Raw genomic sequence first — 14403 nt, 5'->3', positions numbered from 1 at the left:
CTTCACTAGAGAGATCTTTTTATTTAGAGGTTGAAACTGGTAAGAACCTGCCCACTCTGCCCTTTTATCGGCAGTCCCAAATGAAATGCTGTTTGCTCAGCTTCCTGGAAGGATGCCAAAGCTTAACATAAACAGGAGTACACCTTTCCTACGGACAAGGAGCGAAAAAAACCAACCAAAATAGTAATGTATAATGATCTGTGCTGACAGCTTTTTCTGAGAAATAGTCTATGCAATTCACAACAGGAAAGAGTTTTTTATCAACAGACTACTTTAGAAGAACAGACGGATGGGAAAAGTCCCCCAGCCTGCACTTTGGTAGAAGGTAAATTCTGTCCCAGTGATGCCTCACACACACTGTATGTGTGGAGAAAGGCAGTGTAGGAGTAGACATGTGAGGAACAGCACTGAGAAATTGTGATGGAAATCATGGGGACATCATTTTCTAAATGGGATGAGGAGTTCTGGCTTGTACTGATACATAGTTTGTTTGCATGGCACTATTTATAATTTTGCTCACACTTCCTAAGTGGTACCCCTAGTGGAAAATTACGAATTCCTTATAATCTGTCATGTAGCTGAATTATTTGCTGTATTTTCCATGGGACAAACTACCATTTTCTTGACTGATTCAGATCAGTGAACACTGGAGACAATGAACTGACCAGGAACAATGAAGCACTGTATGTGAAACTTGGCTGGATATTACCTGTTGGATTGGAGCTCAGTGAAGCTGATTTGGGAAAATCCACCCTTGACCTCATCCCTTGCCTTTTCCATCACAGGTTACCACAGATGATTTCAGATGTGCCCAGGCCATCTGCTTCGGACATCCTTGAATGCAGCCGTCCCCTGGGCACCAGGGGAAACTGTGTGACACACAAAGCAGCATCTCCTCTGGTTTCTGGGGTCCTTCAGTGAGGGATTCATTTGAAGTCTGTCTCTGGCAGCTCTCCAGGGCAATGGGGATATGTGGCTGTCACCACTTTGTGCATCCCACATGAGGCATTTCACCTGCCGTGGAGCAATCCCCTGTGGAGACCAGGTCCTGTCTCTATTGCCTCAGCTCCTACACCATTTACTCCTCCATCCTCCTCCTTTGTATTAATTTCCTGAGCTGCCCTAGCTGTCACATCTGCACAGTTACCAGCTGGTTTCCCATTTTTAATTGCCCTCAGAGGGCTTCTTCAAGAGCCACACCTGCTTTTGTGGGGGCCTTAATTTGTCACTGTCCAAACTGGAGCAGCAAGCATTTAAAATTCAGCCTCTATGAGCGTGTTGTATTTCTTCAAGTGCGTGATTAATTGCTAGGCCTTTACAGGCTGCACTCAGCTATTTCTGCATAAAAGAGTTTCTTCTGCTGGAAAGCTCCCCACATTATGGATATTAAATATCTTCTCTGTAGGACCTGGGTTTGTTCATCCCATTTTTTCTTGATGGAAGAAGTTTTATGAAACTCAAAGAAAGCTTAGTGCCCTCACAATTTTATTCTGCTTAGAATGGGAAAAATAGTTCTTTTTCTTTGTTAGAAGTGTTCTTGTAAGGAACCACTTGAGATTAAGGCAGGGGGGGATGTTTCAGGATGCTTCACCCAGCCTCTGCAGCAGTGTAAGCAAGCAGTTTGTAGAATCCAGCTCATAAACTGCTTGAATTCTACCTTAAAAAACATTCAGCTTTTTTTTCTTTTGTCTTCTTTCACAGCTGCTATTTGAAGACTACTACAAAATCTTAATTTTTAAGCCCAAAATTATTTCCTTGTTATAGCTGTGCTTGGGCCAATCCCTTGCCCCAATGGGCAAGGGCTGTTTTCCCACTCTCTTACAGAATCTACTCAGTTGGGATGTGGTCAGCAGGGTTACCCCTCTCTACCCCTCGCATTCTCATGGACAATAAATGAGCTGTAAGATGAAAACCACATTACTGCCTACTCTGAAAAGCAAGGACACAAAATCTTGCGCCCCAAAGCTCCACCAGTATGGAGTACATGGAAGAAGTGTCGAGGGAGAGTGCAATTTACAGATGGATGGATGGATGGATGGATGGATGGATGGATGGATGGATGGATGGATGGGGAGGCAAATAAGCCCTTCTAAAAAATTAATCTTTAATTTGTCAGAGCCTCCTTCTGCTCAGAGATCATGTAAGGGCTGTGAGGCACCTCTCAGAAATCAGAAGCAGGCTCCTGCTGAGTCACTTGGTATGGTCATGTCCTTGCAGGGCTGAAACTAACCTGAATAAGGGGTACAATCAATGCACTGCTTGCTTCAGTGATGTAGGAGGAGCAGCACGTGGGCCTGCTGAAGAAAGGTTAAAACTGCCTCTAATGGACACATGGCCCAGTTATATACATTTATGTAGAGCCTTTGCATGGAGGCAGCCCAGTGAGAGCAGCAGGCTGAGCGAGTGTTCAGGGGGGATTGTGGACAATCCCTGCAAGTCTGACCTGCATTCCAAAGACTTTGAAACAGCTGATGCCACGTCAGCCTCTCTTCTTCTATCTGGCAAGGAAGCAATGACAGTCTCCAGCCAATTTTGAGGCTTAATTAATATTCACCAAACAATGTATCTAAGTGATGAGTAATGTTTTAGTGTATTATTAATTTCTTGGGAAAAACAGAAAGCTGCTCAAGAGCTGTCAATGCCCACTCTGGCAGCCACAGAAAATTGGTTGGTCGTGTTCCCAGCAGAGAATGCTGACATTTTGGGGCTGGCTGGCTCCCTGCAACCCCTTGGTGAGGGACAGAGAAACATCCTCTATGCATGCACTGCTGTCCCTTGCTCCTGAAGACAGATACAATCCTGATACTAAAATGCCTCATTTGCTGCAACCAAGGGGGGATCAAAATCAACACCCTGGAGCTCAGCTAAGCCCTGATCTGTGCTGGTGTGGAAAGTGGGCACTGAATTTCCCCTACCTCAGCCCACTCTTTATATCCCTCCTCACCATTTCTTTGCTACCTGTGCCTGTTCTAGTCGGAATTACCCTTGCTGACAAAAGCCCAGAGTTCCCAGTGTGGTGCTGCTGGCACATCAGACCCAAGGATACTGCATTCAACCTCGAGCCAAGCTGCAAGTGGACACGAGTAGCAGAGCAACAGGTGTGTCACTCCCCCTGCTCCCCTCCCCTCCCTGCTTTTATGCCTTTTGTTCCCCACCAGTGGGATCAGACTGTAATGACAACAAAGGCAGCTTGAGACGCAGCTCAAGTCCTGAGAGTTGGGATTACATCCAGCTGGTTCCTCTCTTGGATCATTTAGGGCCGCGTACGCACGCAGGTCTTGCTCTGCCCACTCATCTCCTGTGGAAGCAGGAGCAGGCAGGAAGCTTGCTCAGAGTGCTACGTGGAAACAGCAGGTTTGGGTGAGGAGGAATGGCCTTAGCGCAAAGGTACCGGGAGAGTTAAAGGGGAGAACGAGGAAAAGCTGCGATGAGAGCCGCAGAAGGAAGGAGAGCACCAATCCTTTCTCCCCTCACGAAGGCACACGTTCGTCCCAAGGCGCGGTTTGCGGCCGGGCCGGCAGGGGGCGCGGCCGGGCCGGGCCGGGCCGGGCCGGGCTCCTCCCGCCCGCCCTCAGGGCCGCGGCCTCGCCCCCGCCTGGCGGGCGGAAAATGGGCAGGCGAGGGGGACGGGCGGCGTGTGGGGAAATGCGTGTGCCGTTCTGGGCTCCTCGGTACATGAGAGACGTGGAGCTCCTGTGCCCAGCGGAGGGCAGCAGACCCGCGGCAGCCTTGGTCTGCACAAGGCGTTCCGCACCGCGGACAGACACCTGGCTGGGCTGGGACAGAGCAGGGCAGGCCGCCCGGCCGCTCACAGGGGTTTCCTGATGAAACTGGGCTGGCAGAGCTGAACTGGTGTAATTGATACGGATTTAGGACAACGTCATACTGGTTTTTAAGTTCATAGCAATTTCCATGTATTTGAAATATCAGAATAATCCATACAGTCCATATAATCCAAGCAGTCCATCTCTATGAAGCTGGAGAATTACTGTGTCAACTGTAAATCTGAAATGTTCTTATTTTTGAACCTTAACTGTTTTGATACTCACCAAAAAAAAAAAAAAGTTTTTCTGTGTATGTGACAGTTGTCCTTTAAAACAGCTATTAAAGACTTCTTATGCTAAAATGCAGGGTTTCAAACCTTCCTCCTCATTAGACCATGTTTTCTTTAAAAATTCCAGTCGGATTTGCTGTGACCTGCCCTCTCTGTACAGCCCTACAAGGAAAAGAAGGTGAGGAAATGTTACACGGAGCTTTTCCAACGCCTTTCACTTCCCGGTGCCCAGAGCTCATTTGGTCTGCACCTCCCCTGAGGTGTATGGGCTAACATCTGACAGATGCCCCAGCACCCAGCCACACTGGCAGAATTCAAGAAGCATTTGGACAATACTCTCTGGCCCATGGTGTGATTCTTGGGGATGGTCCTGTGAAGGGCCAGGAATTGGATTTGATGATCCTTGGCAGGTTCCTTCCAACTCAGAATACTCTGTGGCTTTGTGATGTCTTGGGATCTATTAGTTAGGAGACAAGGAAGATGACCAGCACTGCAAAACCCTCTCATTCACCCCTCATTTGCAAAGTTTCTGTACTTGTCAAGGGTGCAGACTGGTGTCTGGGCCAATGGAAAGTGTCTCCACGGGGCTGCAGTCTGCGCAGGCAATGCAGACTGCATCCAGAGGGATGCTGGAGGGCTCACCTGCTGAGCCTTAGCCAGCCATGCCACTTACATGGCCACCAAGGCCATTAGCAAAAAGGGCTCATCCTATTTAGCTGTGAAATTGCCATATTTGGCACTGTTTTGGGGAGCTGACTGAGACTTATTCCAGTGCAGGTTGTCCCTCAGCACCTCCCTTTCCTGAGGACCCATGTTCATGGAACATGAGGGGAGCATCTCTGGCAGACCTTGGCAGTGCTCCTGGTTCAAAGGGAGTCCTGCTGGGAATTAAAGGACTTGTTGGCATACCTGCACTGGTCCTCCTCCATCATCCACTCCCTGCTCTGTGGTCAGTTAATATAAGGAAAAGGAGATTAATTCTACGGAGTAGGCTTGGAGACTTGTTTCTATTAAATGAATCTCTTCCAGGGACATGGTTGGTTTGTGGAGCTTAGAGTGGAGTAGGACCCCCTTGGCTTGAGGCCTGTAGCATTGGTTTTTGAGGTCTTGGTGACATTTACACCATCTCCCACTGGGAAAGGGGGGCTCTGGACAGCCTGAGCCTAACGCACCCTCATACCAGAGACAATGTTCTTAATTTCTGTGCAAGCAGCTGATGTGATGGTGACACAGCAGGCTTAGAGAGGTGGGTCTGGAGAGAGCATCCAGGGCTCACCTCTCTTCTTAGAAGTGCAAAATGTTTTGCCATGTCCATTTGCCTAGTGGGAATGATGTGTTCCTGAATGGATGTTCAAAAGGTTAAATAATGAAGTACATCTGGAAAAAAGGACTGCATATATGAGCTACATCATCTCGTGTGATGCATTTAATGTCCTTAATTTACATGCTGACAACTTTGCCATTTCTAAACAATGTTATCATTCGTCTTTCTGATAATTAATCAGCACAAGCTTCAAACACTGTTTATCACACTTTGATGCAGCTATTAGACAAGAAAGGCAAAGTGTTGAAGGGAAGGTTTTGGGCTATTTTTTTCTTCAAAAATCTTACAGTATTTACAAAGAAGTGCTTTTTCTAACACCATTTTTAGAATTATTCACTCATTCACAATCAGTCATTGTATAAAAACACCATTCAGAAATAGGTTTTAGAATACACCCACCTCCATTGCATAGTATACAGAAAAATAGGAGAGAGTTAAGACACTTGATTTTTGAATGAGAACGTGAATTGATTCAGAGGTATGATATTTCTGAGGAAGAAAGATGCACTTTCCAAAAAATAATGAGCTGTAGTTCTCCTGAAGCTAGCGAGCTTCTTGAAGGTCTGCCATCAAATTTTGCTTTTACAGACCATGTATCTTTTACCATACACACAATGCTTGCATTAAGGTCAAACAAATAATATTGCAGTTGGATTTGCCCTTCAGTATTTGCATGTGGACACTGACAAAAATGAGTTACACAAAGTACTCACAAGGATCAGTGTTGGTTTCATGTGTCATGGCCCATCTGTGGAACAACTCAAGGGACCCAATTTGTTATTTTCCATTTCTCTTTGTATAACTGAGGAGCTGAATATACCTTTATACCTTTAGAAACATTTCTTCTGTAAGAAGACCTTGGCTTCTGCTCTCTGGTAAGACTTAAAATGGCACGTTGTGGAGGGGTTAGCAGGCACTGATGGCATCTTAACCTGATGATTTTCAGACAAAACTTGGTAATTTGGTTATCTTGTATGCTGAGGTTTTTTTCTTTTTCTTTTTTTTTTCCTTTAAAATGTGCTCCAGTGATTTCATTGAGCCTGGTCCATTAAAGAGCAGGGAACTCTGAACAATAGGTGCTTGTTTTACAGCTACTGCGAATGCTTCGAAAGCACTAAATTGCCTTTTATACTCAACAGTCTAATAACAAAGCCTGATTTTTTCCATTTTTCTCCCAACGGATTTGATGGTTCACTTGAGCTTTAATAACACATTACATAAATCTTTACAGCTATTACAGAAGTCTTTTGTCAAGTTTAATTTGGTGTTTGTTTTTTTTTTTCCCCCACCCAGTGTAATCATTCACCCTTAAATGCACTGTAGCACACATACCAGGATCATGCTTGTCTCTAGATCCAGAAGAGTAGTAAGTTCTAGAGGTTTGTTTTACATGGGGAGGGACCTCAGTCCTTCCAAAGGCAGTTGTTGCTGAAAGCTCCTGGTTCAGAGGTATATCAGATAGAGCGCTGTGCACTCCCAAAGGCACCTCTGGCGACAGCTCTATCCTCTCCTGCTGTTTAATTTAACTTTGCTGTTACAACTTTGCTTGTGCTTGATAGCCCATGGTGGAAAAAATCACCTGGATTAGCTGGGAGGGTGGGAGATCTATCAGTGTAGACCCCTCTCCCTGCTGCAGAAAAAAGGGAAATGTGCTGATCACCAGGCAGAGGTATAGAGAGCAAAAGCTGATAGAAGAGCAGTAAATGTTGAAAAAACTTCAGGAATGCAATTGGGTATAACACATCAAAACATGATCAGATGATATTATCTTCACCAGGAAAAGAAGAGAGGCTGTTAAATGCCAGGCTTCCTCATCCTATGTTCTCCTGACCCTTGTGTGTCCAGATGACTATTCATTTTCCCACTGGCTTTGAAGTGGAGGATTTCTGTCACTTTCTTCTTTCCCAGCCTTCCCCTCCGCTGTGGTCTGTGAGGAAAGCCTGGCCCTGGAAATGGGCAGAGCCATGACTCGTGTTGGTGAAAATAAAGAAGAAAAGGCTGAGAGAAGTAGGATGCTCTCACTGCTCTCGTGCTGACCCACCTCTCTCAGCATTCTGGTCCCTCAGCAAAGCTCTTGGCTCTTTAAAAACTGTGTCTGTATAGACAGGGCTCAGCTGGTGCTGTAAGGAGAAGATGGGGCTCTGCTGCTGCTGGAGCTGGAGATGAAGGGGTGAACCAGGATGAACCCAGCTAAATGCAGTGAGGTTGGTCTCCACTCCTGAACTTCTCAGTATGGCCAACGAGAGTGAGCTCTTCAGTGAAAGATGCTGGGGTGAGATGTGTTTGATGCTCAAAGATCCCCATGTGCACCCACCAGAAAACTGGGTATCCTGGATACACAGCTGGGATTCTGCCCTCACTGCCAGTGCCGTAAATCTAGGTGAGTGACACCATTGTCCCTAGCAGTGTTTGGAGCAGCACAAAACCTGGCCTCATGTTAAAACTATTGTAAATGCAGGATGGGTCAGATTCATGCCTGGTGGAGCACAATGGAGGAGTGGGGGACAGCCCTCTATTAATGAAGCTATTATTCAAATGAAGAACTTTAAAAAAAACAAACAGAGAAGGATGGAGTTGCTGGTGACACTGACTGACATTGTTCAGGGATCACAGTAAGGAGATCTGCCTGGCGAACGGGGAGAGCAGAGCTAGTGCCAGGACACAGCTGCTGCACGGGGGGAGTGGTGCCAAGGGGGCTGTGTTTCGGAGCATGCACTCCACCCTGGACCAGGAGCCATTGTTGGGCAGTGGCTGTACTCCTGCCAGGCTGCACATGATGTTGTAAACATCCACAGATCTGATGGGAGGCGCTCGGTAGTTGGATCGGAAATCTGCAGGCAAAAGAGAAGAGTTGGCATCATGCAACTTGAGGCTCAGCCCCTGCAATGTGGGGTGCTGTGGGGCAAGGACTCCTTTGTCTTTCTTGGGACTTAACCACCAGGCTGGAATGTGGCATGCTATACAATTTAGAGCATAGCTCAGCAAAACATTAATTTAAACAATTTTATTCATTATTTTTACTTCTAGGCCAATTTTATTATAAAAACTAGAAAAAGCCCTGAAGTTTTAAGTACAGGAGCTACTTTACTGCATGTGCTTGATAGATGTAATAGCCTGGCATAACTGTTTTGCACATTCTGCTTTCACTGGTGCAATACAATTAGCCTGGTGCTCTGCCCTGTTTAAAGAGCCTGATGAAGTAGAAACCAGGAGTTATGTGTCTGCCCATCAGACACGTGGGTGAGGTATGCTGCAACCTTCCCAAAGAAAGTGCCCTGCTGCTGTGAGTCTGAATTCCCCGACAAAAGCAGGATTCGTGTGTTTCAAATAGAATTGAGAATTTAGGCCAAAATTTAGGAAAACATGGCAAAGAGTTAGTAACTGCACTGGGACATAAGAGAGAGGCTGACCAAATCCCTTCACATCTCTCTGCACTGTTTCTTCATCTACAAAATAGATGCAGTGCAACAAACCCTCCATAGTGAGGAAATCCTGCCATCTCTTTGTAATTTTTGGGTGTCACAGAGTGCTACATCGGGGTCCTGATGTGCTAGGGGCTGCAGAGATGCAGGGGTGAGGACCATGGGGCTGCAGGGGAAGTGGAACACCAGGGATGGTGACGCTGTACCTGGGCCATATGCGAGGAAGAAGCCTCTCATGTCCATGAGCTCATTGTCGTAGCCATGCCAGCCATTCTGCCAGGCCTCCTTCCTCCCCGTCCCGTTCTCCCAGTAGGGTAGCTTGTCCCTGCTCTGGGTGATAACAGCAGAGCATGGTTAGTGCCTGCCTGCTGGGCTGTGCTGGGGCACTGTGGGGTGCCATGTTATGTCTCCATGTGCTGTACCGCTCCTTCAGGCCCCACACTGTGCTGTGACCTGCACAGGAGCTCATGCCCAGGAGGGGTGACCCCTCCTGACAGACTTTGCTGTCTCAGTGAGTAACCACCTCCCCCTCCACAGGGAGGGGAGGACAACTCATGTAGAATTCTGCCACAAGCACAAAGCACCACAGTTGTATGTGACTTGTGTAAGGAAGGTGCTGTCTCTCTCCCCATGCGTGCAGCACTGCTCTCCCACCCAGCACCATGCACTTCCATGGGTTTGCTTGGGTGTTGTTCTGCCCCACATGCCATTTACACCTTAAAAAAATAAGTAATTTTTTTGCACCATTTGACTATTCAGCCTAATAATACAAATATCCCCCTTACTAGATATTTTCTAATTATTATTTCTTCTCCCAACTTGTTTTTGTATTAAAGCAATGAGGTTTGTTCCAGGGAACACTGGTTCTGACCTGAGACAGTCCCACTCTCTATGGCCTATGCTCTGTTTTATTTCCTTGCTCAATGGGTCTATGCTTTATTAATTTGTCGTTATAAACCTTGTTCTTCCTAGTCCATACTGCACTTAAGATGTACTTTTAAATTCCTTCCTTACTTTCTCCTGCTTGGTATCAACAGCTCTTAGCTACAAGAGTGCCATCTCTGTCAAGAGCAGCAGTCCCTAGGCGCTGATCAAATGCTGCACCAACCTGTCCCTGAGTTTCTCCTGTCCCTTGCTCCTTAGAGATAGCAGCAGACAGATGTGGCACTCCAGGACCCCAAAACTTGGCAGGAATTTCACTTAAAACAAAGAACATCAACTGACAGTTCATCAGACCCATGACACTAATTTCTCTGATAATTACAGAGAAAGAGCTGCACAGTCCTCTAGAGTGTCCAGGTCTAGCCTTCACACTCAGGCACAGAAGGACAGAAGATGCCCAAAAGAGTTTCCCACATTCCCACTTCGGGCAAGTGCTGCAGCTCATGCACATGGTAAAACAGATTAAGTGAGGATCCCTTTCCTTTTATAATAATTTATTTGTCTGATTTTTGTCTTCTTCCTTATGAAAGAAAATTGAGTGTGCAATGCCCAGAAGATGGGGACCACTCACTCATGTGAAGGGAACAAGGTCACATGAGCAGATCAGCTTCGATACAGCACGAAATCCCTTCTCATCCTGCTTTAACCAAAACATAGATGGGCTTCGTTCCCATGCTTTGTGATGAGGAAAACAATTTTTCAGATACACCCCCTTTGTCTCTTTCAAAAACCACCACCATCAACAAAATCCTCTTTTTCAAACAACTTTTAGCTATCCACTAGCTAACAGAGAGTTAAAAAGCCCTGGGAGCATGACAGGGAAGAGCTGTACATCCTCTCTTCAGTGGTTTGGGCTGGAAGTATAATAGAAGGCTCAATAATTTCTTTAAAAATATGACAGGAAACTTTCATTTTCATATCCCATTCACAGACAATAAAAATGTACCAAAGAGAAGGAAAATCTGACAGCATTAATGAGAGGACATTCTTGAAAATCAGAAACAATGGGAAGGAATGGGCAGAGAGACAGAAGTAATTATCATAGCAGCAGTGTTTGCTGCACTGTTATTAAGGTTTGTCAGACTTTCAATGATTTTTTAAGTGCTTTTTTATTTTCTACAGAATATGTAAAAACGTTCTATTTTGAACTTTTGTACAAGAGAGTTTAGTTGTATTTTTTAAAAATAGTTTTGGAGAAAATGTTTCAGATTCCTACTTTACCTGTCTAAATCTTAACTTTGTCTTTTTATACTTATTTTTTTTAAATCAGAAATGTGGTACTCACCCAGCTGTATTCAAAAGCCATCAGGTTTTTTTAGAGGTGCATTTTTATTCAGCTGTAGAAACTATTATGCTAAATTCATGTTGGCTAGTGAGAAATGTTGTAGTGTGGACTGAGCAAAGCTTGGTGAGCAGTAGCTCTGAAGGCCATGAAAGATGCTCAGCTGAGTTACAATAACCTGCAAGGCAACAACGTGCACTGACTATGCTGGGACACAAAAGAAACCCAGGACTCCATGGTTCTCTTGCCAACTTACTGACTTCATGTATGGCCTTGGGCAAATCACTTAATACCACTGCTCAGTTTACCTCCTTAGAAAATACACAGTTATCTCACCCTCTGAGCTATGCTGAGCTGCAATTAGTATCTGTAATGTGGAGGTGCCCAGTAGTGACACAAGGACAAAGTAACAACAACAACTCATAGTAAAAAAATAAGTTAGTATGAAAAATCTCTTCATGTCTGGGTTCTCTGCTTAACAAGTTCCCAGGTTTTCCATTTGTGCACTGGGAATCTCTGAGGAGTAAATCTCCAGTCTAACCCTTTTGAGACTGGTGGGCTTGAGAGAAATGGGGCATTTTTAGGACAGTCTGATGGGAGGAAAGCCAGAAAGAAAAAATTGCCACAAGGTACTGCTGAATGAAGGATAAGGAGGAAGACAGTAAGGACTTGAAATGGAAAAACACTCTTTTTGTGTCTGAAATGAAGGTAGATGGCAAGGGGGGGAAAAAAGAGTAAGGCAATAAAACTGGAATGTGAAATACAACTACTGCTTTAAGACAACAGAGAAAAAAGAGGCATCTTGACTATTTAACTGTCTGCCTTTAGGATAGCTGCAATATCTTTAAGTTCTTTTAAGCACACAGCAGAATTTGACCTTAGTTTTGTAGTCAGCCCATTGACTTTAACTCAATGATCAGCAATATATTGCACCTTTTCACTCTCCTGTCTAAGTATTTTGCTTCTATACTTTACCTCTACTATGAACCATCCTTCTTCAGCCACGAGAGTTAGTGGAGACACAAATTTTCCTTTTTTGTAGTAAAACCTGTTTGGAATATCCTGTATGTTATAAACATCCATGTGTTCCACAGCTTTCAATTTTTGATATATCTGCAAAACAAATGAATGTTAGAACACCATATGTCTGTAAAGTTCATAAATACACTAAAGCGTACATGGAAACACCTGGATTTGCAGAATGGCTAATCCCCTGTAATGGCTAATCATCAGCACATTCACACCAGGACTTTGCCTGTCCAAAGAAGATCATAGCTGGACAAAACCTGCCTATGTGGTTTAGGAGATTCTAAAAACTCAGATCATAAGGAATGCATGAATTCATGTATTATGTGTATTTATAATACACATGCTCACAAATGTATACCTGTGAGTGTACCAGTCTACAGAAACAGACCAGGAGAAACCACACCTCCACAGGAGGCAGTGAGTGAAGTGGTGAGACACTTAAAGGCACCATGTGGACTGTGTACAGGTGTAGAAAAGTGATATAGTCTTTAGTGTCTGCTACTCATTCCCTCTTGGTGCTCCTGAGTGGAGAATTAATGTCTCCTCACCTGTGTTTCTTGCACTTAGCCAGTCAATCACTATCAAGGGGTTGATAGTGCTCAGTTATCTGCTTCGTTAGTTATCTGATGTGAGATTAATTAGCCAAAGCCTGCAGCTTTGAATCTGCACAATGCCATCAAGTGGTTTATTAATATTAATTATGCTGTCTGGAATATAATCACACAAATGTCATTACACCACAAATTATTCAGAAAATAGATTTTAAGTGCCTGGAAAAGATGTTCATATGCCAAAGAGAAGACAGCTATTGGAGCCTCCAGACTCTATATTGTTCTTTAACAAGTTAAATGTAAATAATCTTCAGGAATAAATAGCTCAATTCTTCAAAGAATGAAAGGTTCTTCACTAGCCTTTCAGCTAAGTTACCCTTGTGTGTATAGGTGTGCCAGGTGCAGTGACCATAAGGACAGCATCAGGGTGTGATGGCACAATTTCTCCCACCATGACTGGGGCTAGAGAGTGGTCACTGGTACTTCTGGTGCTTTGAAATGGGGTCATTCTTAGAGATGATAACCACTATGTTATAATACACTCAAACTCATAAACATAGCTCTTTAAAAGTCTTTGGAAATAGAGAATCTAGCTATTGGGAAACTGAAAATCAACTTTATTTTGCTTAAAAAGCAGGCCTCCAGTAAGAAATTCTAAAAAGAAATGAAGGAAGGAAACAAAACCATAGTATAAGGCATTGCACTTTATTCTCCTTAGGAATATTAGGCTGTTTAATGAGAGTGAAGCATGTGCTGAAGAGCTTTGTTGGATGAAACCCCACGGCTATGTGAAGTTACAACTTGCCCTTGTTTGAAGGTCTGGCCTACAAAAACAGGGAGCTCTGGGTTAAGCATATCAGTGCTGTGATTCCCTGTGATGCACTTGCGAGTGAATTACTCATGCATGCCTCTAAGACAACTTTCAGTTCTGGCACTAATTTGAAATGTTCACAGTATCACAGACACACAATTCCAGAAGAGACCATGTGGGTGCAAAGATCAGCAAATATTCTCTTTTTAAAAATTGCATAGGCTACAATATACTGTAACTGGATAAAATATACTGTAGAAACAAAAACTATTTGCCTGGGGAACAGCTTGCCCATTTTGTACATGCACTCATCTATATTCTAAGGACAGCAGTAATGACTTCTCATGCATTGGTTTTGGGATAAACTATAATGTACTTGTCTATTAGTCAGAGAAATTACGTTTTCATTCTTTTCAAGTGATTTTCACATCTTTTCTCTATTGTTTTAATTTATCTCTCAAAACCCTGAAGTTCTAGCATTGAGCTTCTATGGTTGACTCAATCCAACATGCTTCATCAAAAATTCCTCCAAGGACAATATTGTAAAAACATATTTTTTGCAATTCTGGTCTAATGATGTTGGTTCCTCAGTGGGATTTTACTGGAATATGAATGCCTGAACCTGCTTCAAATGATTTGAACATCCTAGCTAGAGTGTCAATAAATTGACTAATATATATAAAATCCTAAAAGTGCATTTTGAACTAAAATCTTTTAGCTATTTATCAGAAGCTAATAGGGGTGGGGTTTAAAAGCATGTGTCCTTGCCATGTAACAGTGAAAGTTCATGCTTTTTAATTTGCCTGGTGTTACTTTCCTTCAGAAACCAGCATCACAAGGATGTCACAGGATCAAAGTCTGACTCCTTATAAGAGCTGATTTTTGCACACATCTCTGAGAGCAGTATTTGGATGTTAAGAGAAAACAGAAGACACAATTGGCATAAAAACTGAGAAAACAAAAAGTTGAGGGGTACAACTAGACTGTA

The 14403-nt window shown here is 44.0% G+C and overlaps 1 protein-coding gene across 1 annotated transcript in view; it reads right to left on the bottom strand.

Annotated features, from left to right (window-relative positions):
• Positions 1 to 6936: 6936 nt before the first annotated feature.
• Positions 6937 to 14403, bottom strand: part of ENPP6 (ectonucleotide pyrophosphatase/phosphodiesterase 6) — a gene marked incomplete at its 5' end in the record, with an annotated part of 29298 nt that continues 21831 nt past the window's right edge. Inside the window, 3 exons of the mRNA XM_084204522.1 lie at positions 6937 to 8209; positions 9007 to 9130; positions 12000 to 12137. Coding sequence (XP_084060648.1) covers positions 7986 to 8209; positions 9007 to 9130; positions 12000 to 12137 — 486 coding nt within the window. The 3' untranslated portion in view covers positions 6937 to 7985. The remainder of the gene's footprint in view (positions 8210 to 9006; positions 9131 to 11999; positions 12138 to 14403) is intronic.

Source organism: Fringilla coelebs, assembly GCF_963513975.1.
Source record: "Fringilla coelebs genome assembly, chromosome: 4".
Classification (NCBI taxonomy): domain Eukaryota; kingdom Metazoa; phylum Chordata; class Aves; order Passeriformes; family Fringillidae; genus Fringilla; species Fringilla coelebs.
Note: the sequence above shows the minus strand (reverse complement) of the source record. Positions and strands in the feature narration are given on the sequence as shown.